Raw genomic sequence first — 27,102 nt, 5'->3', positions numbered from 1 at the left:
GGGAGGGAAACTTGAGGAAAAACAGTCCTATATGACTCGGTTGATTTGAATCTTTGTTTCTGCTGGCCAGGATTGCATTATGAAAATCGCTTATTGTCACAAGTAGGCTTCATATGAAGTTACTGTGAAAAACCCCTAGTTGCCACATTCCGGCGCCTGTTCGGGGAGGCTGGTACGGGAATTGAACCGTGCTGCTGGCCTGCCTTGGTCTGCTTTCAAAGCCAGCAATTTAGCCCTGTGCTAAACCAGCTATTAGATAATACTAAACCACCATTAGATAATGGTGCCAGTCAACTTCACCGTTTTGAATGAAAGAAGTCAAACTTCAGGATGAAATTAATAAGCAAGAAAAAGTAATTTCTAAATAAATAGTATGAGAAGACTCAATTTTGGAAGCAATAAGAAGGATAATAACATTTATGAACAGGATTAAAGACGATTATAATTTACAAGTTCTCATATATGAATTGCCCAGAGTAAGTATTTCTGGCTTATTGCTATCCAACAATAGAATGTAAAAACCTTGATAAAGTGTCCTGGTCTCTATAACATAGCTGATAAAGGGGGAGGCAGCACCGTTGTGGTATTGTCACTGGGCTAGTAATCCAGAGACCCAGGGCAATGGCAACCCCGGGTTTCAATCCCACCATGACAGATTGTGAAATTTGAATTAAATAATAATCTAGAATTAAAATTCTACTGGTGAGTATGAAACCACTATCATCTGTCGTAAAAACCCATCTGGTTCAGCATACAGCAGGATTTAGATTGTCTGGAGACTTGGGCGGAGAGATGGCAGATGGAGTTTAATCTGGACAAATGTGAGGTAATGCATTTTGGAAGGTCTAATGCAGGTAGGGAATATACAGTGAATGGTAGAACCCTCAAGAGTATTGAAAGTCAAAGAGATCTAGGAGTACAGGTCCACAGGTCATTGAAAGGGGCAACACGGGTGGAGAAGGTAGTCAAGAAGGCATACGGCATGCTTGCCTTCATTGGCCGGGGCATTGAGTATAAGAATTGGCAAGTCATGTTGCAGCTGTATAGAACCTTAGTTAGGCCACACTTGGAGTATAGTGTTCAATTCTGGTCGCCGCACTACCAGAAGGATGTGGAGGCTTTAGAGAGGGTGCAGAAGAGATTTACCAGAATGTTGCCTGGTATGGAGGGCATAAGCTATGAGGAGCGATTGAATAAACTCGGTTTGTTCTCACTGGAACGAAGGAGGTTGAGGGGCGACCTGATAGAGGTATACAAAATTATGAGGGGCATAGACAGAGTGGATAGTCAGAGGCTTTTCCCCAGGGTAGAGGGGTCAATTACTAGGGGGCATAGGTTTAAGGTGAGAGGGGCAAGGTTTAGAGTAGATGTACGAGGCAAGTTTTTTACGCAGAGGGTAGTGGGTGCCTGGAACTCGCTACCGGAGGAGGTAGTGGAAGCAGGGACGATAGGGACATTTAAGGGGCATCTTGACAAATATATGAATAGGATGGGAATAGAAGGATACGGACCCAGGAAGTGTAGAAGATTGTAGTTTAGTCAGGCAGCATGGTCGGCACAGGCTTGGAGGGCCGAAGGGCCTGTTCCTGTGCTGTACATTTCTTTGTTCTTTGCTTGTTCACTAATGTCTTTTAGGGAAGGAAATCTGCCATCCTTACTTGGTCTGCCCTACATGTGACTCCAGAGCCACAGCAATGCGGTTGACTCTTAAATGCCCTCTGAAATGGCCTAGCAAGCCACTCAGTTGAAGGGAAATTAGGGATGGGCAATAAATGGTGTCCCAGCCAATGATGCCTACATCCCATGAATGGACCTTACAAAATTTAGAAGGTGACTCATAGGAGCGCAGAACATTGAATAGCTTTACAGTTCATTAAGATTTTAATGAAAGGTTCTGATGAACATCAATGAGCCCAAACAACTGGTCAATATTATTGACCTAAAATCACGGATCTTTCTCCTGATGCTGCCTGGCCTGCTGAGCAATTCCACCATTATCGTTTCTTATTTCAGATTTCCAGCATTCGCAATATTTTGATCTTCTGCTGTTCTGATCATAATTATGGTCAGTATTGCCTAGAAATGTTCTGGGACATGAATTTGTCTTGGGTGCCAGCTCCAAATGGATGACAGCGAATCGGCAGCCCATTTTGTGAGTTCATTAAAGAAAAATCGTGCGAAACGTTAAAATGGTCTGTCCATTCACTCTTGGCCATTTGAGCTATAGCCCAAGGGGAATTCAGAGTCTTCTTAAATTATTGGCATTTTTCAAATGAGGTTGGAGTCTGCTGAATTTTATTTTTCTCTACCAATAATGTAGTGCTCCAGAAATGCTGAAAGTGAGTTTTTGGAGTTACTGAGGTAGGAATTTTCCAAGTATGTAGCCTCAAGCGTCATTCTGTTTTATGTAAGAACTGAGACAGCTGTTCGAACAAAGCGCACTGAATCAAATGAACGTATTCAGAAATGCAAATCAGAAATCAAGGAGTAAACAGATCCACACTTCAAATATGGATGGGATTTTAATTGACTTTTGCAGCTTCAACATGGTTTGTGTAGCAAGGATTTGCAATTATGTTAACCTATCACTTGAATTCCAATGATCTATTCAGATTTTGTCTGTCCTTGCGTTTTCATACGGTCCAGAACAGAATCATTGGAGCTCCGTAAAAGTGTACCTTTCTCGTAGAAAGCAATGTCTCTTCTTGCTGTGAGGCTCATTTGCAAAAGCTGCTCCATTTTGGTTGTTAGGTTCGAAACGTTCTGTGCGATCGCTTGAATCTTCTCCATCAATCCTGCAGGCTGGAAACTAAGAAACAAAAAAATCACTTTTGAGCTATTACATTGAATTCGGTATTTAAAAAAAGGATTAAAAAATTCATGTTTAATGAGTAAAATATATCACAAGGTAGTCACTTCAGGACCTCTGAGGTTTGGTAGATACATGTAAAATTTGGGCTTAAGCTTTATGCCTAGATTTCAAATAAATTTGTAACACATCCATAGGACAATTAACTGGTAAATATTTTAATGGTGAATGAATCTTCTATCAAATTGTTGTTTAAAGGTTACTGGTAAGAAACATAATTCAGAATGAAATACAATAGAAAGAACTTTGATAGACCCTGAATAATAATAGTTTAGCTCAGCTGGCTCGAGCAAGGGCAACAGCGTAGATTCAGTTCCCGTTTCGGCTGAGATTATTCATGAAGGATCTATAGTGATCTCTGTATAGCAATATACATGATCAATATATGTAATGCTAGTACAGGCAATTGAACACGAGGGGGGCGATTCTCCGAGCCCCGCGCCGGGCCGGAGAATCAGCGCAACTGTGCCACGACGCCCCGATGCCGGTGCACGATTCTCCTAGGTGCGGAGAATCGGCGCCATTTGCGCCGGCGCGTTTGGCGCGGTGCCGGCTGCGGGCCGCTGGGATTGGCGGGGCCGCCGATTCTCCGGCCCGGATGGGCCGAGCGGCCGCGCCGATACGACAGTGTCCAACCGGCGCGTTCACCCCTGGTCGCTGCCGGCGGGAACTCTGTGGGAACGGTGGGGGGCGGCCTGTGGGGGAGAGGGAAGGGGGCTCCTTCACCGGGGGGGGGGGGGGGGGGGGGGCTCCAATGGGGTCAGGCCCGCGATCGGGGCCCATCGATCGGCGAGCCGGCCTCTCCCCCCTGGGCCTACTTTTTGGCGCGCCGGCCCTTGAACACCAACTTCATGTTGAGTCGGGGCCGGCGCGCTAAAGAAGTCCCTCACACATGCGCAGGTTGGCCCAACCAACCTGCACGTCTTTGGACTGTGGGAGGAAACCGGAGCATCCGGAGGAAGCCCACACAGACACGGGGAGAACGTGCAGACACCGCACAGACAGTGATCCAGCAGGGAATCGAACCTGGGACCCTGGCGCTGTGAAGCCACAGTGCAAATCACTTGTGCTCGAAGAAGTTATTAGTTATCAAAGCAATGTATTGTATAATTTAATTAGTTATCTCTACAATTGTTTTTTTTTACCAGTAGAGTAAAAAGAACTCATAGATCATAGAATTTACAGTGCAGAAGGAGGTCATTCGGCCCATCGAGTCTGCACCGGCTCTTGGAAAGAACACCCTACCCAAGGTCCACACCTCCACCATATCCCCATAACCTCACCCAACACTCACAATATTTATTTATATTATTCAATAAATTGGTTTATCTTTACAGGAAGTACTGCTCATTTCAACAACACGGCTGGTTAAAAAGAGCAATGTATGTATTACACAAAGTAATATAACAGGATCTGCCTTCTCAACCTTACCCCTTGCCTGAGGTGTGTGGTGATCTTCAGGTTAAATCACCACCAGTCAGTTCTCCCCCTCAAAAGGGGAATAGCTGCATCTGAGACTATGGTGACTTTACTTTACTTTTATTCATCATCTCTACAACAAAAATGGAACAGATGAGTGGTTGCAATTGAGAAAACTTTGGTCTGGCCACAAACTCAACTGTCATTTGGGGGCTTATTCAGGTCAGAAATGCACCCAGCGTGGACAGCCCGGTTCCTCAAGAATGAATTCAAAGAAGAGATCTCACAATGTCATTTGGACCCTGTTGAACTTGAACTGGGTGGGCCAGCAGTCCGAACCAGAGCAGACCTCCTGAGTAAAGCTTAGTTTCACAAACTGACTGACAGAACTGACAATTGGATTGAAAGGGCTCTCACCTGCATTCCCTTAAATCATGAGAATCTGTATGTCATTTTGTGTAAGGCATTTCCAAGCGATTTACGAGCTTTCCATTTGGCTCTTACTGATTTTCTCTCCCTAGCTACCCACAGCCCCCACCCCACCCCGAGATAAACTCCCCAGAATATTCCTACCCTGGTTAAACACTCACTACCTGTGGTGAGCCACGTATGGCTACGTAAGGCTGTTGTATATATGTTCTACTGTTCTATTAGTATTGTTATATCCACTGTTGTATATACTTATTGTTATTGCTGTTCTGTTATTCGTTGTTGCTGTTGTACTGTTGGAATGTTATTATTGGTGCTGCTGTTGGCTCCGCCATGTGCCATCACTTGGGTGTTGGACTCAAACATTTTGCCCAAAGTTGAGGTTGAGTAATTTGCAACCTGCACGTCAGTTGTGGGCATCTTTCATCTTCCCTTGTTTTTCAATTAATGCACCTTACACCTGGGAGAATTGACGAGTGACGAGAGTTGTCCACAATCATCTGTGAATATTAATTCCACAGGTGAGGGAACAGTTGCACTGAACAGTGTCACTCTAAGTTGCAGCTTGGCCATGTATAGATGATGCTTTGTTTGACAACACTTCATGATTAAAGATTTTATGGCTTGATTCATACATTCCATCATTCTGTAAGATCTGGAGTACTGCAGTGATGAAGTGACATGGTTGACTCTCTAATTCCCACTCATGGGCGGGATTCTCCATTGACCGAAATCGGGAACAGCGATCAGGTGGAGAATTCCTTCCAATGCAAAAATCGTGGCAGGCACTGGTTTGATGCCGAATCGTGATGTTCCATCTCCCCGAAAACGGCGTCAATGCGACGCATGCTGCGCATTAGTTAAACACTGTTCGCATATCATGAGTGGGCCCACCCGCGACTCTCCACCTCCGATGGGCCAAGTTCCCGATGGCGCGGTCCACGTGTGCTCTCAGACATCGTGAACCTGGCATGTTGGCTGCTGAGCAAGTGGCGTAGGGACAGTTTCCAGCACCGCCATACTTCGCTAGCAGTCGTGTCGCTGGCTGGGGGGCTTCTGCCAGGGCCGGGGGGAGTAATGGTGGGTGGCCAGGAGGTAGGCTGTGGGGTTCCATTCTTGTGTGGTGGGGGATGAGGAATAATGGGCTGTGAGGGGCGAACTTGCAGGCACAGGGAGGGGAATCACCAGTGATACTTCCGCAGTGGTGGGGGGGAATGCCTTCATTGATTGTTTGGGGGGGGAAGGGGGGGAGCCCCGATACTTCTGTGTTGGGGGCTGGGGGCCATTCAGTTTCAGTTCTGATTGGGGCACAAACTTTAAAAAGTACCCTGATTTCTGTAGAACAGGGCGTCGGCTCTATCAGGCCCCACCCCACCAGATTGATGGCATAAACTCCTCAAGATCTGAAGTGAAAATGGGTCTGTGCAACTGGAGAGCTGCAAGTTAGTTTTCAGTCTGAGCCTGACACTGAAAAATTATGCCCAATGAGTCTGTTGTACTAAATGCGTTGTCTAATTGGTGGTAATGGGAAATTTGGAAAAGTGATCTGTTATAACCAAGAAATCATCTTCATGGATGCTAAAGAGGTCAGTTGTGAGGCTGGTCTATGGTTATGTGAGTATCTCATGAGACAATAGTAGTTCTTCCCCATTGCTAGGCTTGTAGGTTTAACATGCTCTGCATTCCCTCATGGCCTTTTTGGTGTCTTGGTGGATCTTTGGGCAATATACTGTCTCTCTGGCCAAAATTATGGTTTGATAAACTCCTATCTGTCCCAGGTTCAACCGTTGGATGATATGTCCTTGCATAGACTCTGAGATGATGACTTACTTTCCCTTAAAGATGACTCTTGGAGATATCCCAGAAAGAAAGGTACTTTGCGTAGGATCCCTCGAGTGCTACACAATCAATTATACATGGTGAGTTAGTAGTTGATGGGTATTTCACTTCCACAGCACGTGAAAGGATTGAGGCTTGTATGCTTTAGCATCAAATCTTCAAAAACAGACTGCCACCACGTTACATGATGTGGAGATGCCGGCGTTGGACTGGGGTGAGCACAGTACGAAGTCTTACAACACCAGGTTAAAGTCCAACATGTTTGTTTCGATGTCACTAGCTTTCGGAGCGCTGCTCCTTCCTCAGGTGAATGAAGAGGTATGTTCCAGAACCATATATATAGACAAATTCAAAGATGCCAGACAATGCTTGGAATGCGACCATTAGCAGGTGATTAAATCTTTACAGATCCAGAGATGGGGTAACCCCAGGTTAAAGAGGTGTGAATTGAATCAAGCCAGGACAGTTGGTAGGATTTTGCAGGCCAGATGGTGGGGGATGAATGTAACGCGACGTGAATCCCAGGTCCCGGTTGAGGCCGCACTCATATTTGCGAACTTGGCTATAAGTTTCTGCTCGGCGATTCTGCGTTGTCGCGCGTCCTGAAGGCCGCCTTGGAGAACGCTTACCCGCAAATCAGAGGCTGAATGCCCTTGACTGCTGAAGTGTTCCCCGACTGGAAGGGCATATTCCTGCCTGGTGATTGTTGTGCGATGTCCGTTCATTCGTTGTCGCAGCGTCTGCATGGTCTCGCCAATGTACCACGCTTCGGGACATCCTTTCCTACCTCTTCATTCACCTGAGGAAGGAGCAGCACTCTGAAAGCTAGTGACATCGAAACAAACCTGTTGGACTTTAACCTGGTGTTGTAAGACTTCGTACTGTGACCACGTTACATGGTAGTGATGGCAGCAGTTTTAGATATGCCACCTGAAAGGTATGTGCAGATGATGCCATAACAATTACTGCCCAGTGACCATCACTGAAAAATACAAATGTATAAACAATTCAGTGGGGGGGGGGGGGGGGGGGGGGGGGGGGGGAGGAATAAATTATTCTGTCTCATATCTTTGCATACATTTTAGGCATCGTTCTGACTGGCACATGTAGATTTATCATTCCTGAAGGCACCAAATGGCTGCCATATACAAACAAAACTTGCAAGAGCACAAGGTGGCACAGTATTTAGTACTGCTGCCTCACAGCGCCTGTGTCAGAATTTTCAATTCTGGCCTTGGGTGACTGTGTTTTAAAAATAATTTTTAAAATTTTTTTTCCAATTAAGGGACAATTTAGTGTTGACAATCCACCTACCCTGCCCATCTTTTAGGTTGTTGGGGTGAGACCCATTCAGACACTGGGAGAATGTGCAAACTCCACATGAACAGTGATCCGTGGCCGGGATCGATCCCGGGTCCTCGGCGCCGTGAGGCAGCAGTGCTAAATATTGCGCTACTGTGCCACCCTGTTGGATGCACGTCTGCGTGGAGTTTGCATGTTCTCCCCGTGTCTGGTTTCCTCCCACAACCCAAGGATGTGCAGGTTAGGTGGGATTACGGGGATAGGGCAAGTGAGCCTAGGTAGGGTACTCTTTCAGAGGGTCAGTGCAGACTCGATGGGCAGAATGGCCAACTTTCCCACTGTCGAGATTTTATGATTTTATCAATTTGGAATGGGAGGAACAGACAGAAGAAAAAAGGGGGCTTGGCTGCTTGTCATCTGGCAACGGAAATCTTCGGCACATCTGCTGTTGCTTGGCTGCCAAAGGCAGACCCAATAAAATGACGCAAGGTAAGCCTATCCAAACCAGATAAGCAGCTTATGTATTCAACATAGAGTGCTACATTGGTTGCAGGATAATTCATTCAAGTTATTCATCAGTTGGGCAGAGGATCCATCATGCATAATCTTTCACTTTTACATAGAGGGAGGGCCTGAGCAATGGTACACAAAGGAACAACCGATGGCCACTCCAGGAAGAGGACTGGTTGGGCTTTCAGAAATGGAATGCTTCCCTTGTCCGTAGAAAAGGTACTGCAGCTCCACTCAGCGTACCACTGTTTACTATCTATTCTCGGCATTGCGCATGTTTGGAGCTATCACATTTCCCGCCTATGGGTACAGGAAGTTGCCGGCGAGTCATCACTGAGAAACTGGCAGCTCACCGGAGTTATGCTGATGAGCCCTGGACCTGAACGCTCTTAGGATTTCCTGAAACTGGCTTCCAAGCAGCCAATGCGACTACTCCATCAAGCATAGGATCATTGTGAGCAGAGGTTAAAAATCACCCTCAATACCTCTTAAAACCTGATCAAGCTGGTATCACCGTTAATCTCGTCTACAAGTGTGATTGGAAATGCGAAACTGTTGCCTGACAAATCCTTTAATTTGGTTTACAGATAAACATGGTTAAATGCCACGTTCTATCGTCTGGCTGTGATCTGTTTCAGGTTTATTGGCTGTGTCACAGAACATGCTGTACCTAGCTGCTTCACAGTTAGATGAATTACCCCACATTAACTGAATGCTTAAGGGCTAAACTGTTATCACTGACTAAAACTCAATGTCCTACCAAAGACTCATTAGAATATAACCGACAGTAAACCGGCTAATGATCAGTCTACACAAGTTCTGAAGCTGTCACGTTTATTACCACTATTAAAATGTTGTTGCCATGGGCACAGCGATCAAACATTCCTGATGATTACCATTTAGCAGGTATCTGTAAATTATATTTTGTATAGGAACGAAATCAACTTTAAATGAGACCGCTATGATACTGTGATATACTTATCAACTTTCATTCTTTATTCTTTAGTTTTTTGTGCACGCTATGAGATTTTCAATATTACCCTCTTTGTGCTTAGTTACAGTAGCAAGTCTTATAGTCATAAGCTGCCTGCTCTCCCTCGGAATAGAGGAACAATTTTTCCCTCTCAATCACGCAAACTCAGAAGAATTAATGCATTCAACCCCTTCCTAACCCCATCAATTCAGTCCAGCAGTTGTATTACATCTTAGTTAGGTGTTTAGATTACTCTTGCATCAGTGGGTGTTTGTTTGGAAAGTTTCTTGTCAGTAAAGCTTCTTCGCAAGATCTGAAGGTTCCGTGGAAAAATGAACAGAACACGGGCAAAAACTGCAATACATCCAACTTGATAAAAATGCAACTTGAGATTTGTCTCATCGACCAATGCAACGACTGAATAAATGATTTGGATTGGGAATGCAATCCCGAAAATAATGGGAAAAACTTCAGAGCAATTGAACAGAATTGTGCTTATTCAGTCACTGATAAACAATAAGCTGTTCACTTGTGATTTGATCAGGTGACTGGTATGTAACTGTGGTGCATGTGTATGTATATGCAGCTTTGTTAGTTGATAATAGGAAAGCAGCTGGTTGGGAGAATGTTGGATTTAGTAGTGAGGCAGAGAAATGGATATATACACGAGTCTTCAGTGTCGTATTGACCGTCAGTTGTGGTTCAGTTGAGAGTGGTTTGGTTCCCATTTGGAATAGTATTTGGATGCCTCTTCAGGAGCGTCATTCTCCGACCCCCCGCCGGGTCGGAGAATGGCCGTTGGCCGCCGTGAATCCCGTCCCAGCCCCCGCCGAAGTCTCCGGTACCGGAGATTGGGCGGGGGGCGGGAATCGGGGCGCGCCGGTTGGCGGGACCCCCCGCTGGATTCTCCGGCCCGAATGGGCCGAAGTCCCGCCCAGGAATTGCCTGTCCCGCCGGCGTAAATCAAACCTGGTATTTACCGGCGGGACCAGGCGGCGTGGGCGGGCTCCAGGGTCCTGGGGGGGGCGCGGGCGATCTGGCCCCGGGGGGTGCCCCCCCGGTGGCCTGGCCCGCGATCGGGGCCCACCGATCCGCGGGCGGGCCTTTGCCGTGGGGGCACTCTTTCCCTTCCGCCTCCGCCACGGCCTCCAACATGGCGGAGGCGGAAGAGACTCTCCCCACTGCGCATGCGCGGGAAACTGACAGTGGCCGCTGACGCTCCCGCGCCGGGAAACTGACAGCGGCCGCTGACGCTCCCGCGCATGCGCCGCATTTCCGCGCCAGCTGGCGGGGCAATAAACGCCATTTCCGCCAGCTGACGGGGCGGAAATCCCTCCGGCGTCGGCCTAGCCCCTCAATGTTGGGGCTAGGCCGCCAAAGATGCGGAGCATTCCGCACCTTTGGGCCGGCGCGATGCCCGTCTGATTGGCGCCGTGTTTGGCGCCAGTCGGCGGACATCGCGCCGTTGGGGGAGAATTTCGCCCCTGGTATCTTTGTGGCCTTAAGTTTCCCTCTATTCGTAAGTTAGGTCTGATTGGGTGGGCTGATTGGGTCCACTTAGTTACACTATATACATAATAAGCTAAAAGCAAGTTACTGCAGGTGCTGGAATTTGAAACAAAAACAGAGAATTCAGGACAATCTCAGCAGGCCTGACAGCATCTGTGGAGAGAGAACGGAGCTAAAGTTGAGTCTGGATGACTCTCTGTCAAAGCTAGGTAAGAATAAGCTTCTAAGTAAGCACATGTCTCTTGTGTGTATGTCATTCCAGCTTTTTTCACAGTCTCCAGCACATGACTGCGACCATTGTACCATGATACATGTTACCATAATGATTGAGCTGTTGTTAGGGAGAGGTAGTGGTATTGTCACTGGACTAGCCATCCAGAGACCCAAGATAATGCTCCATGGCAGATGGTACAATTTGAATTTAGTTTAAAAAAAGGAACCTGGGTTTAAAAGTCTAATGATAACCATGAAACCATTGTCGATTGTCGTAAAAATCCATCTAGTTTACTAAAGTCCTTTAGGGAAGGAAATCTTCCATCTTTCCCTGGTCTATGTGTGACTCCAGATCCACAGCAATGTGGTTGACTCTTAAATGTGTCCTCAAGGGGCAATTAGGGATGGGCAATAAATACTGGTTCAACCAGGAACACGCACAACGACACCAATATCCCACAAAATCTTTTTTTAAATCTCACGGTAGCAATCTGATTCTGAGTCGGAAAGCTGCTGGTCCATTCCCAGGAGATTGGAGTACAAAACTCTGCCGACACACCAGTACAACACTGAGAAAATAACCCACTGTCAGAGTATTTTTCCATGAAACCTACAAGGTGGGAATGCTCGTCTTCCCCGTGCTCCTGTCGGGGTACTAGCCCTCTCCGCTAGGGGCAGAGTACCTCAATTAATCCATGTTCATAAGGTCAGCCAATAAGGCACTGAGAGAGAGAAAGAGAGAGAGGAACCCGGTAGTGATCTACCAGGTAGTGCACATATGTTTGGTGTAAATAAGACATAGTTTACTTGGTGTGGACTCTCCCATGTCCTTATTAAACTGGCGACGAGGAGTAAACTGGTTTGGTGTTGACACTGCGACCTACTCAGCTCAGCCACTTCCCTGATTTTCTGGACCAGGTTTGGATTTCTTTGATTCACCGTGCCTCTGTTTGGATGATTAGATGCATTTGACGCCAGTGTTGAAGACTGGAACCAATACGCTGAACAAATGCGTTATTTCTTCCGGGCCAACAATATCATGGAGGATGAGCACCAGGTGGTCATACTATTAACAGCCTGTGCACGACATACATTCGGAGTGATCCAGAATCTCAAATACCCTGTGACACCGGATACACAATCATTCGACCATCTCATGACACTTGTGGTGCAATAATTTAACCCAACCCCGTTGATAACTTTTCAAAGATATCAGTTTAATACAGCAGAGAAGTCCTCCAGTGAGTCCACGACCGAGTTCATATCTTAGCTACTGAGGATAGCCGAGTTTGGTGAGTATGGAACCGTGTTGTCTGATATGCTCTGCGATAGATTGATCTTGGGTATTAATTTTGTTCTTTTTTACTTGGTGTGAACTCCTCGTGTCCTTATTAAAAGTCAGAGACAAGTTTTAGATGGGATTTAAAACAGCCCGTGTCTGCCCTTCCAATGAAAGCAAAAGGCCCCATTGCATTATTTTGAAGAAAAGCAGTGGCGTTATCCTCCTGACAAGTATTTATCCCTCAGACAACAACATTAGAGCAGATCACCCGGTCATTATCACATTGCTGTTTGTGGAAGCTTGCTGTGAGCCTGGATTTTCTGTATTTCAATAGTGACTACACTTGAATGGTAGCATTATAGAACATAGAACATAGAACAATACAGCGCAGTACAGGCCCTTCGGCCCACGATGTTGCACCAAAACAAAAGCCATCTAACCTACACTATGCCATTATCATCCATATGTTTATCCAATAAACTATTAAATGCCCTCAATGTTGGCGAGTTCACTACTGTAGCAGGTAGGGCATTCCACGGCCTCACTACCCTTTGCGTAAAGAACCTACCTCTGACCTCTGTCCTATATCTATTACCCCTCAGTTTAAAGTTATGTCCCCTCGTGCCAGCCATTTCCATCCGCGGGAGAAGGCTCTCACTGTCCACCCTATCCAACCCCCTGATCATTTTGTATGCCTCTATTAAGTCTCCTCTCAACCTTCTTCTCTCCAACGAAAACAACCTCAAGTCCATCAGCCTTTCCTCATAAGATTTTCCCTCCATACCAGGCAACATCCTGGTAAATCTCCTCTGCACCCGCTCCAAAGCCTCCACGTCCTTCCTATAATGCGGTGACCAGAACTGTACGCAATACTCCAAATGCGGCCGAACCAGAGTTCTGTACAGCTGCAACATGACCTCCTGACTCTGGAACTCAATCCCTCTACCAATAAAGGCCAACACTCCATAGGCCTTCTTCACAACCCTATCAACCTGGGTGGCAACTTTCAGGGATCTATGTACATGGACACCTAGATCCCTCTGCTCATCCACACTTTCAAGAACTTTACCATTAGCCAAATATTCCGCATTCCTGTTATTCCTTCCAAAGTGAATCACCTCACACTTCTCTACATTAAACTCCATTTGCCACCTCTCAGCCCAGCTCTGCAGCTTATCTATATCCCTCTGTAACCTGCTACATCCTTCCACACTATCGACAACACCACCGACTTTAGTATCGTCTGCAAATTTACTCACCCACCCTTCTGCACCTTCCTCTAGGTCATTGATAAAAATGACAAACAGCAACGGCCCCAGAACAGATCCTTGTGGTACTCCACTTGTGACTGAACTCCATTCTGAAAATTTCCCATCAACCACCACCCTCTGTCTTCTTTCAGCTAGCCAATTTCTGATCCACATCTCTAAATCACCCTCAATCCCCAGCCTCCGTATTTTCTGCAATAGCCTACCGTGGGGAACCTTATCAAACGCTTTGCTGAAATCCATATACACCACATCAACTGCTCTACCCTCATCTACCTGTTCAGTCACCTTCCCAAAGAACTCAATAAGGTTTGTGAGGCATGACCTACCCTTCACAAAGCCATGCTGACTATCCCTGATCATATTATTCCTATCTAGATGATTATAAATCTTGTCTCTTATAATCCCCACCAAGACTTTACCCACTACAGACGTGAGGCTCACCGGTCTATAGTTGCCGGGGTTGTCTCTGCTCCCCTTTTTGAACAAAGGGACCACATTTGCTATCCTCCAGTCCTCTGGCACTATTCCTGTAGCCAATGATGACATAAAAATCAAAGCCAAAGGTCCAGCAATCTCTTCCCTGGCCTCCCAGAGAATCCTAGGATAAATCCCATCAGGTCCCGGGGACTTATCTATTTTCAGCCTGTCCAGAATTGCCAACACCTCTTCCCTACGTACCTCAATGCCATCTATTCTATTAGCCTGGGGCTCAGCATTCTCCTCCACAACATTATCTTTTTCCTGAGTGAATACTGACGAAAAATATTCATTTAGTATCTCGCCTATCTCTTCAGACTCCACACACAATTTCCCATCCCTGTCCTTGACTGGTCCTACTCTTTCCCTAGTCATTCGCTTATTCCTGACATACCTATAGAAAGCTTTTGGGTTTTCCTTGATCCTTCCTGCCAAATACTTCTCATGTCCCCTCCTTGCTCGTCTTAGCTCTCTCTTTAGATCTTTCCTCGCTACCTTGTAACTATCCATCGCCCCAACTGAAACTTCACACCTCATCTTCACATAAGCCTCCTTCTTCCTCTTAACAAGAGATTCCACTTCCTTGGTAAACCGTGGTTCCCTCGCTCGACGCCTTCCTCCCTGCCTGACCGGTACATACTTATCAAGAACACGCAGTAGCTGATCCTTGAACAAGCCCCACTTATCCAGTGTGCCCAACACTTGCAGCCTACTTCTCCACCTTATCCCCCCCAAGTCACGTCTAATGGCATCATAATTGCCCTTCCCCCAGCTATAATTCTTGCCCTGCGGTGTATACTTATCCCTTTCCATCATTAACGTAAACGTCACCGAATTGTGGTCACTGTCCCCAAAGTGCTCTCCTACCTCCAAATCCAACACCTGGCCTGGTTCATTACCCAAAACCAAATCCAACGTGGCCTCGCCTCTTGTTGGCCTATCAACATATTGTTTCAGGAAACCCTCCTGCACACACTGTACAAAAAACGACCCATCTATTGTACTCAAACTATATCTTTTCCAGTCAATATTTGGAAAGTTAAAGTCTCCCATAATAACTACCCTGTTACTTTCGCTCTTATCCAGAATCATCTTCGCCATCCTTTCCTCTACATCCCTAGAACTATTAGGAGGCCTATAAAAAACTCCCAACAGGGTGACCTCTCCTTTCCTGTTTCTAACTTCAGCCCATACTACCTCGGAAGAAGAGTCCCCATCTAGCATCCTCTCCACCACCGTAATACTGCTCTTGACTAGCAGCGCCACACCTCCCCCTCTTTTGCCTCCTTCTCGGAGCTTACTAAAACACCTAAACCCCGGAACCTGCAACATCCCAATTGCTTCACAGCTCCAGGGTCCCAGGTTCGATTCCGGCTTGGGTCACTGTCTGTGTGGAGTCTGCACATCCTCCCCGTGTGTGCGTGGGTTTCCTCCGGGTGCTCCGGTTTCCTCCCACAGTCCAAAGATGTGCAGGTTAGGTGGATTGGCCATGATAAATTGCCCTTAGTGTCCAAAATTGCCCTTAGTGCTGGGTGGTGTTACTGGGTTATGGGGATAGGGTGGAGGTGTTGACCTAGGGTAGGGTGCTCTTTCCAAGAGCCGGTGCAGACTCGATGGGCCAAATGGCCTCCTTTTGCACTGTAAATTCTATGAGCTATGAAAGGTACTTCATTTGGCATAAAGCACTTAGGACATCCTACAGTTCTGAAAGGCACTGTATAAATGCAAGTGTTTATTTTTCTCATTGTACAACAGCATTAGAGTTTGTGTTTGTATTTTCGTTTGTTATTTTCCATGTGCAGATAGTGGAAGTCTGAATACCAAAACCTTTTGTGTTTGCGTGTGTCCTCCTGCATTTGTGTGTAAGTGTGCATATGTGAGTTCGCACAGCAATATTTTATGATGTGTTAAATCCATGTACATAAGGTACATAAAACCACATGGAAGAAGTTTGATTGAACAAACTGTTTCTTTTGGCAATAAAAGAAGAATTAAGTTCTCAAAGAGTGCTGAAGCAGCTGATTTTGGAATTGCTCAAGGGAGCTTCCATGACTGATTGCACCAGGCCAAAGAATCTTGATCCTGAGGAGTTGTGGTAAACAGTGAAGGGTGGCCTTACCTCAGTGCAGGTCAAAGCATAACTCACTCAATTGGAATAAATCAAAACAGAACCTGAGCTGAAAAATATACCGATTCACGTATAAAGCTAGGTAACGGTGAATGATTTAGGTCAAATGGAGAGCAAAAGATGATGCAAGTATTATTTTGCCAAAAAGAAATAACCTCAATATTTACTTTAAAACTGTAAAAAGTAAGCAAAAAAAATACGATGCAAGACAACTATTTATAAGAAGCCATTTGTCAACTGATCCATGACTTGATTTTCTTCAATTAACATCTACCTTTACATTTTTAATGTAACTCAAATATAATTATTTGCCAGCTAGATGAGTAATTACCAGAACTAGTTAATATTGATCAAATACTGTTTAAAGTGTTGAGTTACACACTGAGCAGTGATGCATGAAACCTGAGTGTGTTGGGATTGGCTTTTCTGAGTATAAGACGAACTGTTGGTGAAGAGCTGAGGGATGGAACTTTTATCTGATTCATGCTATTCCTGGAGAGTGAATGCTTGAGATGAACTTTGGATGGCAAAGGTGGAGGTGAGTGTGGGTGGGTGGGGGGGGGGGGGGGGGGGTATTTACTCCAAAATAAAATCAGGATATCTGAAATAAAAACTGGTAATAAAAGCTGAAGTAAGTGCTGGTAATATCTGTGGACAGGAAACAAACACATTTTGAAGATGACCCTATTTTAAAAAATATATAAATTGAGAGTACCCAATTATTTTTTTCTCCAATTAAGCGGTAATTTAGCATGGCCAAATCTTCGGGTTGTGGGGGTGAAACCCACGCAGACACGGGGAGAACGTGCAAACTCCACACGGACAGTGACCCAGGGCTGGGATTCGAACCCGGGTCCTCAGCGCCGCAGTCCCAGTGCTAATCACTGCGCCACATGCCGCCCTTGTTGACCCCATATTTGACTCAAAACGATAACTCCATTTCTACATAGATGCTGCCAGACCTGCTGAATATTTCCAGCACTTTGTTTGTATACCACTTTTCCCAATTTGGTTCAAACATGGGTTTGCTCTTCTTAATAACCAATATACAAATCATTACATCCAAACATACATGGAAAAGAAGGCATGAGTGAATGTCTAGACTGCTCTTTTAAAATGCCACTATTACCTTATGTGGATCCACTGAAACAACATAATTGAGTTTTGATTTTGATTATATTAAATCTGTGTTAGCCAAAAAGCCCAACTTGAAAGTTCAGCAATATTTTAATCAGTTTTAGCAGTTTAATGACCCAAAGGTATGCAGTATCACATATCATTTACCATTTGACTGAATAATTGGCTTGGTAAGCTAATTAGGAAGTTATCATGCTTGCACATTGTCAATATATTAATTGAGTTTAGATGTTCCTGCAGAAGGATTGTGTTAATCAGCACTGCAGTTCAATACCACAATTGCAAGCTTTTATATTAAAGTGTAACCATAAGACAAAGAGGTCTAATTTTCAAAGTGGAACCCACATTCTGCATTTATATTTCATCTGATCACAAATGGTTCTTGCAAAATCTGTACTTTATCTTTGGTTGAGGAATTGGCAAAAGTGCTAAAACTGCAGAGAATAAAATAACACGTCTTGTCATAATCTGGAACTATTCTAATCATCAAATGATTGTATTGACTTGCTATGATTATTCTTCTATACACACCTTGGGCTTGGTGAAAAAAATTGGTTTAGCTTGTTTAAAAATGGGCACTACTGCGTCAAGGCGCCGAGGACCTGAGTTCGATACCAGCCCCAGGTCACTGTCCATGTGGAGTTTGCACATTCTCCCTGTGTCTGCATGGGTCTCACCCCCACAAACCCAAAGATGTGCAGGGTAGGTAGATTGGCCACATTAAATTGCCCCTTAGTTGGGAAAAAAAGAATCGGATAATCTGAATTTATTTTTTAAAAAGCTTGTTTAAAAATACCTACTGACAAGATGGTGTTTGAGGCAACACTGAATGGGATTCTGGAGGACCACATTAACCTCAAATCGTATAAACATGCAAATCTCATGTACCGAATAGAATGTATACTTTGCATCCTAAGATGTATAAACTAAATCAGGATGTATATAATATGTAACAAGATCTTAGGAAGTATGAATATATTCCACAGAGTGAAATAAATCATCTTGATATTCTGATATTGTGAGTAGAGTTACTGGAGAATTATATGAAACATTTGTGTTCTTTTTGATGACTGAAGAATTTGGGTGTTTTAATATATTCGTACAGAGGTCTGGCTGTCGATTTAAATTACTAGCTGGTGGAGCCCATTTCAAAGAATGGGTGTAAATGTCAGCTCTTGAACTTCAAAGTTGCGAAAGGTTTCCCTCATCAGGAACCGACGGTTAACATTTCCCAAAGATCCACAGGAGATCAAATGGGTATTTCACTGGAAGTGCTATCAGAGTTGGAGTTGCAGAAATATACGTTTTGTGCTCCTCTTTTTTTTTGTTGCACGATATCTTCAGAAGGATGAGGAGCTGTATAATAAACTGCATTGCACCAAATCAGTAGTTGGCCTAAATCTCTGCGGGATTGGCGCAAATCCGAGACTAGTGATAGTGAATGTTAAGACGCGAGGGATTGTGTGTGTCAAGAGTCAGTTTTATGTTCGATGTTGGATCAGGCGAAGCACTTACGTTATTTTTGATATTTTGAGGAAAATAAATCTGCTGTTTGTATTTAATACTGTTGATTTATCTGTTTACAGTACAATAAATCCGACTAGTTATTTATAGCCTACTCCACAGTTTGATAGAGTTTATTCTTCTGCCTTCTGGTTGAGGAGGCATGTGATACATCCTCATAGATGGGTGACTCGAGTGCTCTAAGAATTAGAGTTGGTAAATGTAATACATGATGCTTCATGGCTCAGTGCATAAGGAAAACCGCAAGAGTCAGTGCTCGTCGTGAACAGGTATTCATAAATAACACGAATAACATGTAAGAAATGGAAGTCATCGCACCTCTGGGGGACAGTGAATACAGAATGGTCAAGTTAACAAGACCTGGAACACAATAACACCAACAAAAAAAACCAGGAGCTCGGGTCATAACTTTATGAAGGCTAAATTCAAAGAAAACACTGAGACAAATTGTCTGGATCAAGGATTCAATAACACAGACAATGAAGACAAATGGTAAACCTTGAAAACAACAGAACGTCACACACAACATAAATAGATATATAAACCCAGCAAACTCAGCCGATATGAATATGGGTTGAAATGGATTAACAAACAGATTAAAATTGAAGTAACAAGGACAAATTACCTCTGCAAAGTTTACACGTGGAAAGGCGAAGGGCTCATTGAGCTGAATAAAAGCCCAATTAGAAATTAAACGAGAGATTTGGGGAAAAAATATAGCTATTGAAGCCAGACATAGCAGAAAGAAATTCTCATGGTGGCAAAGAAAGATGAGTGCCTGAAAAATGGAATAGCTTAACATATTTAAATGGACTTTAACTGGTGGCGAGCAGAGGCCATAGCTCAGGGGGAGGCCATTTGGCCAATAATGTCTGTGCTAGCTCTCTGAAAGAGCTACCAATTTGTCACACTCACCTCCTCTTTCTCTCATGGCTCAGCACATATTTTGCTTTTTTGAGTAAAGGCCCAATCCCTTTTGAAAGTTACTGTTTCCACTACTGTTGCAGGCAATACATTCACAATCATAACAATGCACTATATCAAAATAATTTTCCTCATCTTCCCCCACGGCTTTTCTTGTTGATTATTTTAAACCCTCTGGTTGTCAATATCGCCAGTGGAAACAGATTCTCCCCAGTTAATCTCTCAAAACCCCTCATAAATTTGAATAATTCTATTAAATCTTTCCCTCGCTTTAAGGAGAACAATTCAGATTCTCTCATTTCATCATATAACTGAACTAGCTTGGGTTGCATTTTTCCAGTCCTGTGAATAGAGCTAGGAGATGGCAAGGGAAATGGGATCTGCTCCAATTGGGCTGGCCACATGACCTGTCACTGCCTGCATCCACTTTTCCCATAGCTAAGCTCCCAGCAATGATGACTAGCCACCAACAGCAGTGGGTATTCATTTAGGGCACTTAACAGGACAATTGGTTCCTATTGTGACCTATATTAATATGTATCCAAAGGCGCACATGCACTCCAGAAATGGAGCAGCAATGGCTGCACAGAGGGAGATCCAAGCTGCGGACCTTGTGAGACGCTTAGTTGCTGGCAGTAAATCACAGTGCTCTGGCCCCCCCCCCCCAAAGTAGACATACATTGCAGTAACTTCATGGAAAGAATGACTCCACCAATGTATCTTTTGCTACAATGGCAGTTGCTGCACTCCTACTGAAAGTGGTCTCTGTAGTATTGGTGATACTACTGCTGCTGGCCCCTCAGCAGTGCCCACACTGTGAAGGAAGCTGGCACCCTTACCCAAAGCTGCACCGAACAAAAGTTGACCCTGCAACCTGGCCGCTGTCCAAAAGTGGACGGGGCTCCTGGAGGCAGCGTCTTAATCAGTCACTTAGAAAACAGAAGCAAGAGTAGGACAGTTTAATAGCTTGGTGAAAAAGGAATATTTTTAATAGCTTGGTGAAAGGGACACTTGCCTTTATCAATCGAGGCATAGATTACAAAAGCAGGGAGGTCATGTTGGAGTTGTATAGAACTTTGGAGAGGCCACAGCTGGAGTACTGTGTGCAGTTCTGTCGCCACATGTGAATACACTGGAGCGGGTGCAGAAGCGATTCACCAGGATGTTGCCTGGGATGGAACATTTGAGTTATGAAGAGAGGTTGGATAGGCTTGGGTTGTTTTCGCTGTAGCAGCTAACACTGAGGGGTGACCTGATCGAGGTGTACAAGATTATGAGGGACATGGACAGGGTGGTTGGGAGCAGCTCTACCTCTTAGTTGAAGAGTCAGTTATGAGGGGACACAAGTTCAAGGTGAGGGGCACGAGGTTTGGGGGGGGAATTTGAGGAAACGCTTCTTTACTCAGAGGGTGGTTATGGTCTGGGATGCACTGCCTGGGACGGTGGCAGAGGTGGGTTGCCTCACATCCTTTAAAAGTACCTGGATGAGCAGTTGCACGTCATAACATTCAAGGCCATGTGCCAAGTGCTGGGAAATGGGAGTGGGTAGGTGTTTTTCAAGCGTTGGTGCAGATTTGATGGGCTGAAGGGGTCTTCTGCGCTGTATTATTCTGCGATTCTGGGAATTCGGCCTTTTGAGCCGAAGGTTTATAGGAAGATCACGCCCAGTGATCCGCCGCCACCTACGGGTTTCTGATATGAAATTGAGGGGGGACGTCGGGAGCCCAACCCACCTGCCAAAACTCTGCCCCTTATCTCTGTGCCATTCTAGTAAATCTCCTCTACATCCTCTCAAGGTCTTGGTGTGCTTCAATGTTTAGCTGCAGTATTTGAGCACCAGGTATGTGCACAGTAGTTTTCCTGCGATCACAGTTTTTTATTTTGTATGCCTTCATGAAATGTGAGAATCACTGGCTGCACCAGTATTTGTTGCTGATCCATAATTGCCCTTGTGTTGAGCTGCCTTCTTGAAACATCAGTCCTTATGGTTCAGGTACACCTACAGAGCTCTTAAGGTCAGAGTTCCAGGTTTATGACCCAGCGACAGTGAAGGAACAATGATATGTTTCCAAGTCAGGATGGCATGTGACTTGGAAGGAAATTTGCAGGTGGTGGTGCATCTGCTTTCTTTGTGCTTCCAGATTCTAAAGGTCGTAGGATTGGAATTTGCTGTCAAAAGAGGGGCTGCAATGCATCTTGTGTGGTTTACACACTGCTGCAACTGTTCAGTGGTGAAGGGAATGAATGTAGAAGGGATGTCTATCAATTTGATCTACTTGAGTTTTGTTGGAATTGCATTCAACCAAGTAATTGAAGTGTATTTCATCACAGTCCTTATTTGTGACTTGCAGATGGCAGACAGGCTTTGGGGAATCAGGGTGTAAGTGACTGGCTGCAGACATTGGAGCTTCTGACCTGCCCTTGGAACCATAGCATGTTTATGGTGAGCCCAGTTCAGTTTCTGGTCATTAGTAACCACAAGGATATTGATAGTGAGAGAATTCAGTGACGGTAATGTTAAGAATTGGCCGAAATTAAGATTAAAAAATGAAACTACGATAAAATAAAATAAAAGAATTGATAAGGGACGCTGTCTGAAGGGGGTTTTGATACCAGAGAAAAAAAGCAAGTGCTTACCTTGGTGGCATGGGGAAAACAATGAAGCACATAAGTGGTAATGTCAAAGTGGAGAGAGAAGGGAATTGGCACTTATAGGCTACATAACCTAGGTTCACAGGGCCATTAACTTAATGGGAAAGAATGATATACCCGTAGCACAATAACTGGAGAAGAGGGACAAAATAGAGGCAGCTATACCCAGCTGCAGAAAACTGTCTCTCCTGAAAACAATCTATTGCCAAAAGAATTGCCGGTTAAAATCCAAAACCCAAACTGAGAAGATTACACCTTCGCTGAAACTGAAGGCGTTTTCCCCAAATGTTGGCAAATAACCTGTGCGTGGTAACTATCTGCTGGACTTGGCTCATAAAGTTATATAATATTGGATGTTATTTGGGTACAAGGAGCATCTTAGAGTTCAGGAAACCTAGGTAGTTTGGACCAAAGGGATAATTTCATAGCCAACAGTATAGTTAAGTCTACTGTTGTAATGTATTATAATCTTTCTTGTCGTGTGGTTTTCCTTTAAAAATGAATATTCTTTATTAATTGATCACAAAATGACTGGTCTATTCCTCCCTGGTTTGCATATCCTGTCTCACGTAATGGGCGTGATTGAATGGCCTCATCGTGCTCAACTCGGTGAGGCCTCTTGCGAGGTTCATGATGCTCGGAACACCTCGTGAAATCTAATGCAATCTCACGAGACGTCGCAATCTGGACCTCGCCATCACTAGGCAAGATCCAGATGAACATATTTAAATGAGTCATTGGGATAATTTAATATGTCTATGCCTGATCATCCCAAGCCCAGGAACCTACAGCCTCACCTGGGAGACCTCGCCATGGCGTCGTTTAGCACTGGTCGACACAAATGTGGACCATGCTCAATGGCACCTGGAGGGGTCTCCAATGCTATCGAAGACCATAGAATGGTCGGGTTCGAGCAGAGTGTACCCTGGCACTCCTGCTGCCACCAGGGCACCTTGGCATTGCCACACAGGCAGCCTGGCAGTGCCACCTGGGCACCATGACAATGCCACCCTGGCACTGCCAATGTGCCCGGGTGGCAAGTTGTCCATGCCAGGGACCGGGGTGCCCTGTTCTTAAGGGTTGGGGTGAGGGTGGGTTCTCAGACCCCCTAAGAGGCAAGTTGCGAGGGTCCAGAGGCTATGATGGGTGTCCAGAAATCAGGAAGATTGGGTTGGCATTTAAAAATGCTGACCCAATCCCTTCCTGCACTGATGAGCTGAGCTCACCCGTGCAGGAAGTGAGGAAACTGTGGCCTCAGCGTGGCATTCTGTGCAGAGGCCCCCCCAGAAAACAGAGTCCCTTTTGATAGCAGGGTCATTCTCGGCACTGCAGTCACTGAGAAACACCCTGCTATTTGAGCCCAAAACGGGACTCTTTTTTTCCGGTTAAATTGCGTCCTATACCAAATTGAAAATACGCACCACTAAGAACCAATGTTCCAGGTTACCCTTCTGGGTTTTGGGATACCTCACATTTAGCATCAGTGGGGTTTGAAACAGTAATGCTTTGAATATCAATGGGAGAGGGTTGGATTCTCTCCTGTTGTGGATGGTCTTTGCATAGTACTAGTGTGGCAGAAATGTCACTTACCACTTATCAGCCCAAGCTTGATTGTTGAATAGTTCTTGCTGCATATGGACATGTATTGCTTCAGTATGAGGAGTCACCAATGATTTTTAACATTGTGCAATCATCAGTGAATATCTCCACTTCTGACCTTAGTTTGGAAGGAAGAGTATTGATGAAGCAGCTGAAGACAATATCCTGAAGAACTCCTGCAGCAATGTCATGGGACTAAGATGATTGGGGCTTCCAACAAGTAGGACTATCTTCCTTTGTGCTAGGTATCCAACCAATGTCCAATACCTTTGCTGTTTCATGATATCATGTGGAGTGAATCAAAGTGACTGAGGACGATATCTGTGGTGCTGAGCATCTCAGGAGAAGACGGAGAGGAATCATCCAGCCAACACTTATAGAAGATGGGTTCAGTGATTTTTAAAGAAGCAACATAACTTCCTTGCTTTGTACATTATGATTCTCCTCATTAAGCCATCTATTTGTGTGTTTTGAAAGCAGTTTTATTAACTTTTCCTGCCACTTTCAAAGATTTGAGAATGTACATCCCCAGGTTTTTTATTCCCACACCCCTGTAGTATATAATTTAGTTTATATTGTCCCTCATAACCTTCCTTCCAGAATGCACCATTTCACCAGTCTGCCTAAGTCCTGCAGCCAGCTATATCCTCATCATTGTTTATCACTTTTCCAAGCTCGGAGTCTGAAATTATGCCCCTTATGCCAGCTGCAATAGGCCTTTAAGGGATATCAGCATTACATCATCAGCAGGAAAGTATGTCATGCGATCCAGTCTTAAGTTTCACTTTTTCGTTTGAACAGAGCAAACACACACAGCACTGATACCTTCAAGCATTATACCAATGTAGAACTGTCCTCACTTGCCTAGATTTAATAACTAAACTCACAACTAAACCAAATTCTTAATGAGCAATTGCTGCCTAGATTATTATGATAGCACAACAATACCCAAGTCCAGTTACTTCATAAATAGGGAAAAGAGCAGTAGTCAGAGTGAAGAAGAGCAGTAGTCTTAATACCATCCCTAGGGCAACACCACTTTACTTTTCTCCGGTCTAAAAAAGTGCTGTTTGAATACTTCCTAAAGTATTCAAATCGAAATTCATGAACAATGTGATTGATAGTTCAAGGCTTCAGTTTAAAGTCTGAGACAAGTTGAAAGGACACAAAACTAACACATTTGGGGATTAACTGATATTTATCCCAGGATTTTCAATAATTAGTGAAGCCTTATGATCTGTCCCATCATTGTTACCACTGTCACAATGGCCTTTAACTGTGGAACCTCTCATTATCTTTGACTTATTCATTACAAATGACATAAATCTCTCATTTCTGCCACACCAATGCAAGGTACATTTCCTCTTGAGCTTATTCTGGCTGCTATTCCTTAAGCCCATACTTTTATTTCCACACTTTTCCTTGGTCTATCTTGTCACCAGTACATGCCACCTTTTGTCCTTTCTCATTTTTTTGCAAATCAATCTCTAGCCGAATCCATTGACTCACCGTTGAACAACAATTACCCCATTTTCCTCTCCAGTCTCCATCAGGTCTAGAACATAGAGAAATACAGCACAGAACAGGCCCTTCGGCCCACAATGTTGTGCTGAACCTTTGTCCTAGATTAATCTAAAGATGCACATCCACCATTTTATCCTTGTGAGCTGCAACCCCAACTGCTCAATCTTCAGTTCTTGCTGACCTTCCAACCCGCTACATCTTCTGGCATCAACCTTTACCAATGTCCTTCACACGCCACTCACTAACTCACCATTGCCCCTTTCATAGAAGAGTATCAACACCCAACCCAAAAGAGGAGAGTCAGGACAATAAAACACAACTTCTACAATAAGTAAATAAGTGCATGCAATCCCAACACTGAGCAGCCAATTCACCATTCCTCCGATACAATAGTGCCTGACTATACTGAAATACTCACCTCCTGGAAACTAGGTAAATAATTAGCAGCATAAGGTGAAAGGCATTTAAGTAACGCTTCAATTTGCTTGAAATCAGTGGAGCTGTTACAATGGTAGATAGAAAGGATTAAGCAATTAAGATCATTGTGTTTTTAACAAGGTGCAAAAATCTTATTGAATTACCTTAAATAGCCAGGGTACTTACTCTGTGGTCAGTGGCCTTCTATGGTGCTGGATAATGGTTGTGGGAAATTGCTTGGTACAGAAGGCATGGGTGATATGTGCATATTTTAGGCTCAATAGTAAATAATATGGAAAGGTTAATGCAACAACAGTGCTTTATTCATTTCTGACATCCTCCTGTTAACTCTCTAATCTACTCCTCGTGCTATTCTCAGGCTTTCTCCTTTGTTAACTACCCAGCATTCCCTGAGGTCTGATATTTATACTGAGAGCTGGTGGTGCCCACTAGTGGTTGAATTGCACTGAGTTGTAATAATTAACCCTTCACTAGCTTGCCCATGTACATATCATTACAATTGTGGCACGCAATCAGTGCTCAACATGCTGTTCAGAGGCTGGACACCTTAGCTGGAGAAATATTCAAACAAAGCTAGAAACGCTTAAAGCTAGCCTGTGTTACCTAAAGCTAGACTGCACCTCTAAAAGCGGAGATGCATTCTGGCTGAGACTGGAACTCCTCAAAGACTGGAACTCCTGAAGGAAGAAACAGAAATGGCAGAGCAAGGCCACAGGTATTCAGACGCTGCGCAAGAGACCTTGGTAGAAGAGGCTGATATGTGGAGAGAGGCTCTGTTCCCTCAAGGGCCAGGAGGTCCTCCAAACAACTGAGCTAGTGGTGGAAGCAGTTGGCAATCATCATGAGTCTAACTCAAAGACGTGGCTGCAGTTCAAGTGGTTTATTGACCTCACACAAGTGATTAGTGAATTCATCGTCATATTCCATGTCCTACCAGCTGCTCCACTAGCCACACACACTGTTCTATTCATCATTTGCCTGTCACTCACCTGCCAACAGCCAATAGCGACCTCAACTCCAACCACATACTTCTATTCACCTCAGCCTCAGACACATTCAGCGGGATTCTCCCCACGCCCCACG

The 27,102-nt window shown here is 44.6% G+C and overlaps 1 protein-coding gene across 3 annotated transcripts in view; it reads right to left on the bottom strand.

The window, feature by feature from the left end:
- The window catches only part of LOC140395495 (alpha-1,6-mannosylglycoprotein 6-beta-N-acetylglucosaminyltransferase B-like), a 1,325,626-nt gene that overhangs the window by 723,327 nt on the left and 575,197 nt on the right, over positions 1–27,102 (bottom strand). For all 3 annotated transcript variants that reach the window (XM_072483321.1, XM_072483322.1, XM_072483323.1), the window contains one exon: positions 2,679–2,809. In XM_072483321.1, coding sequence (XP_072339422.1) covers positions 2,679–2,809 — 131 coding nt within the window. The remainder of the gene's footprint in view (positions 1–2,678; positions 2,810–27,102) is intronic.

Source organism: Scyliorhinus torazame, chromosome 18 (assembly GCF_047496885.1).
Source record: "Scyliorhinus torazame isolate Kashiwa2021f chromosome 18, sScyTor2.1, whole genome shotgun sequence".
Classification (NCBI taxonomy): domain Eukaryota; kingdom Metazoa; phylum Chordata; class Chondrichthyes; order Carcharhiniformes; family Scyliorhinidae; genus Scyliorhinus; species Scyliorhinus torazame.
This window is presented reverse-complemented; position numbering and strand designations above follow the sequence as displayed.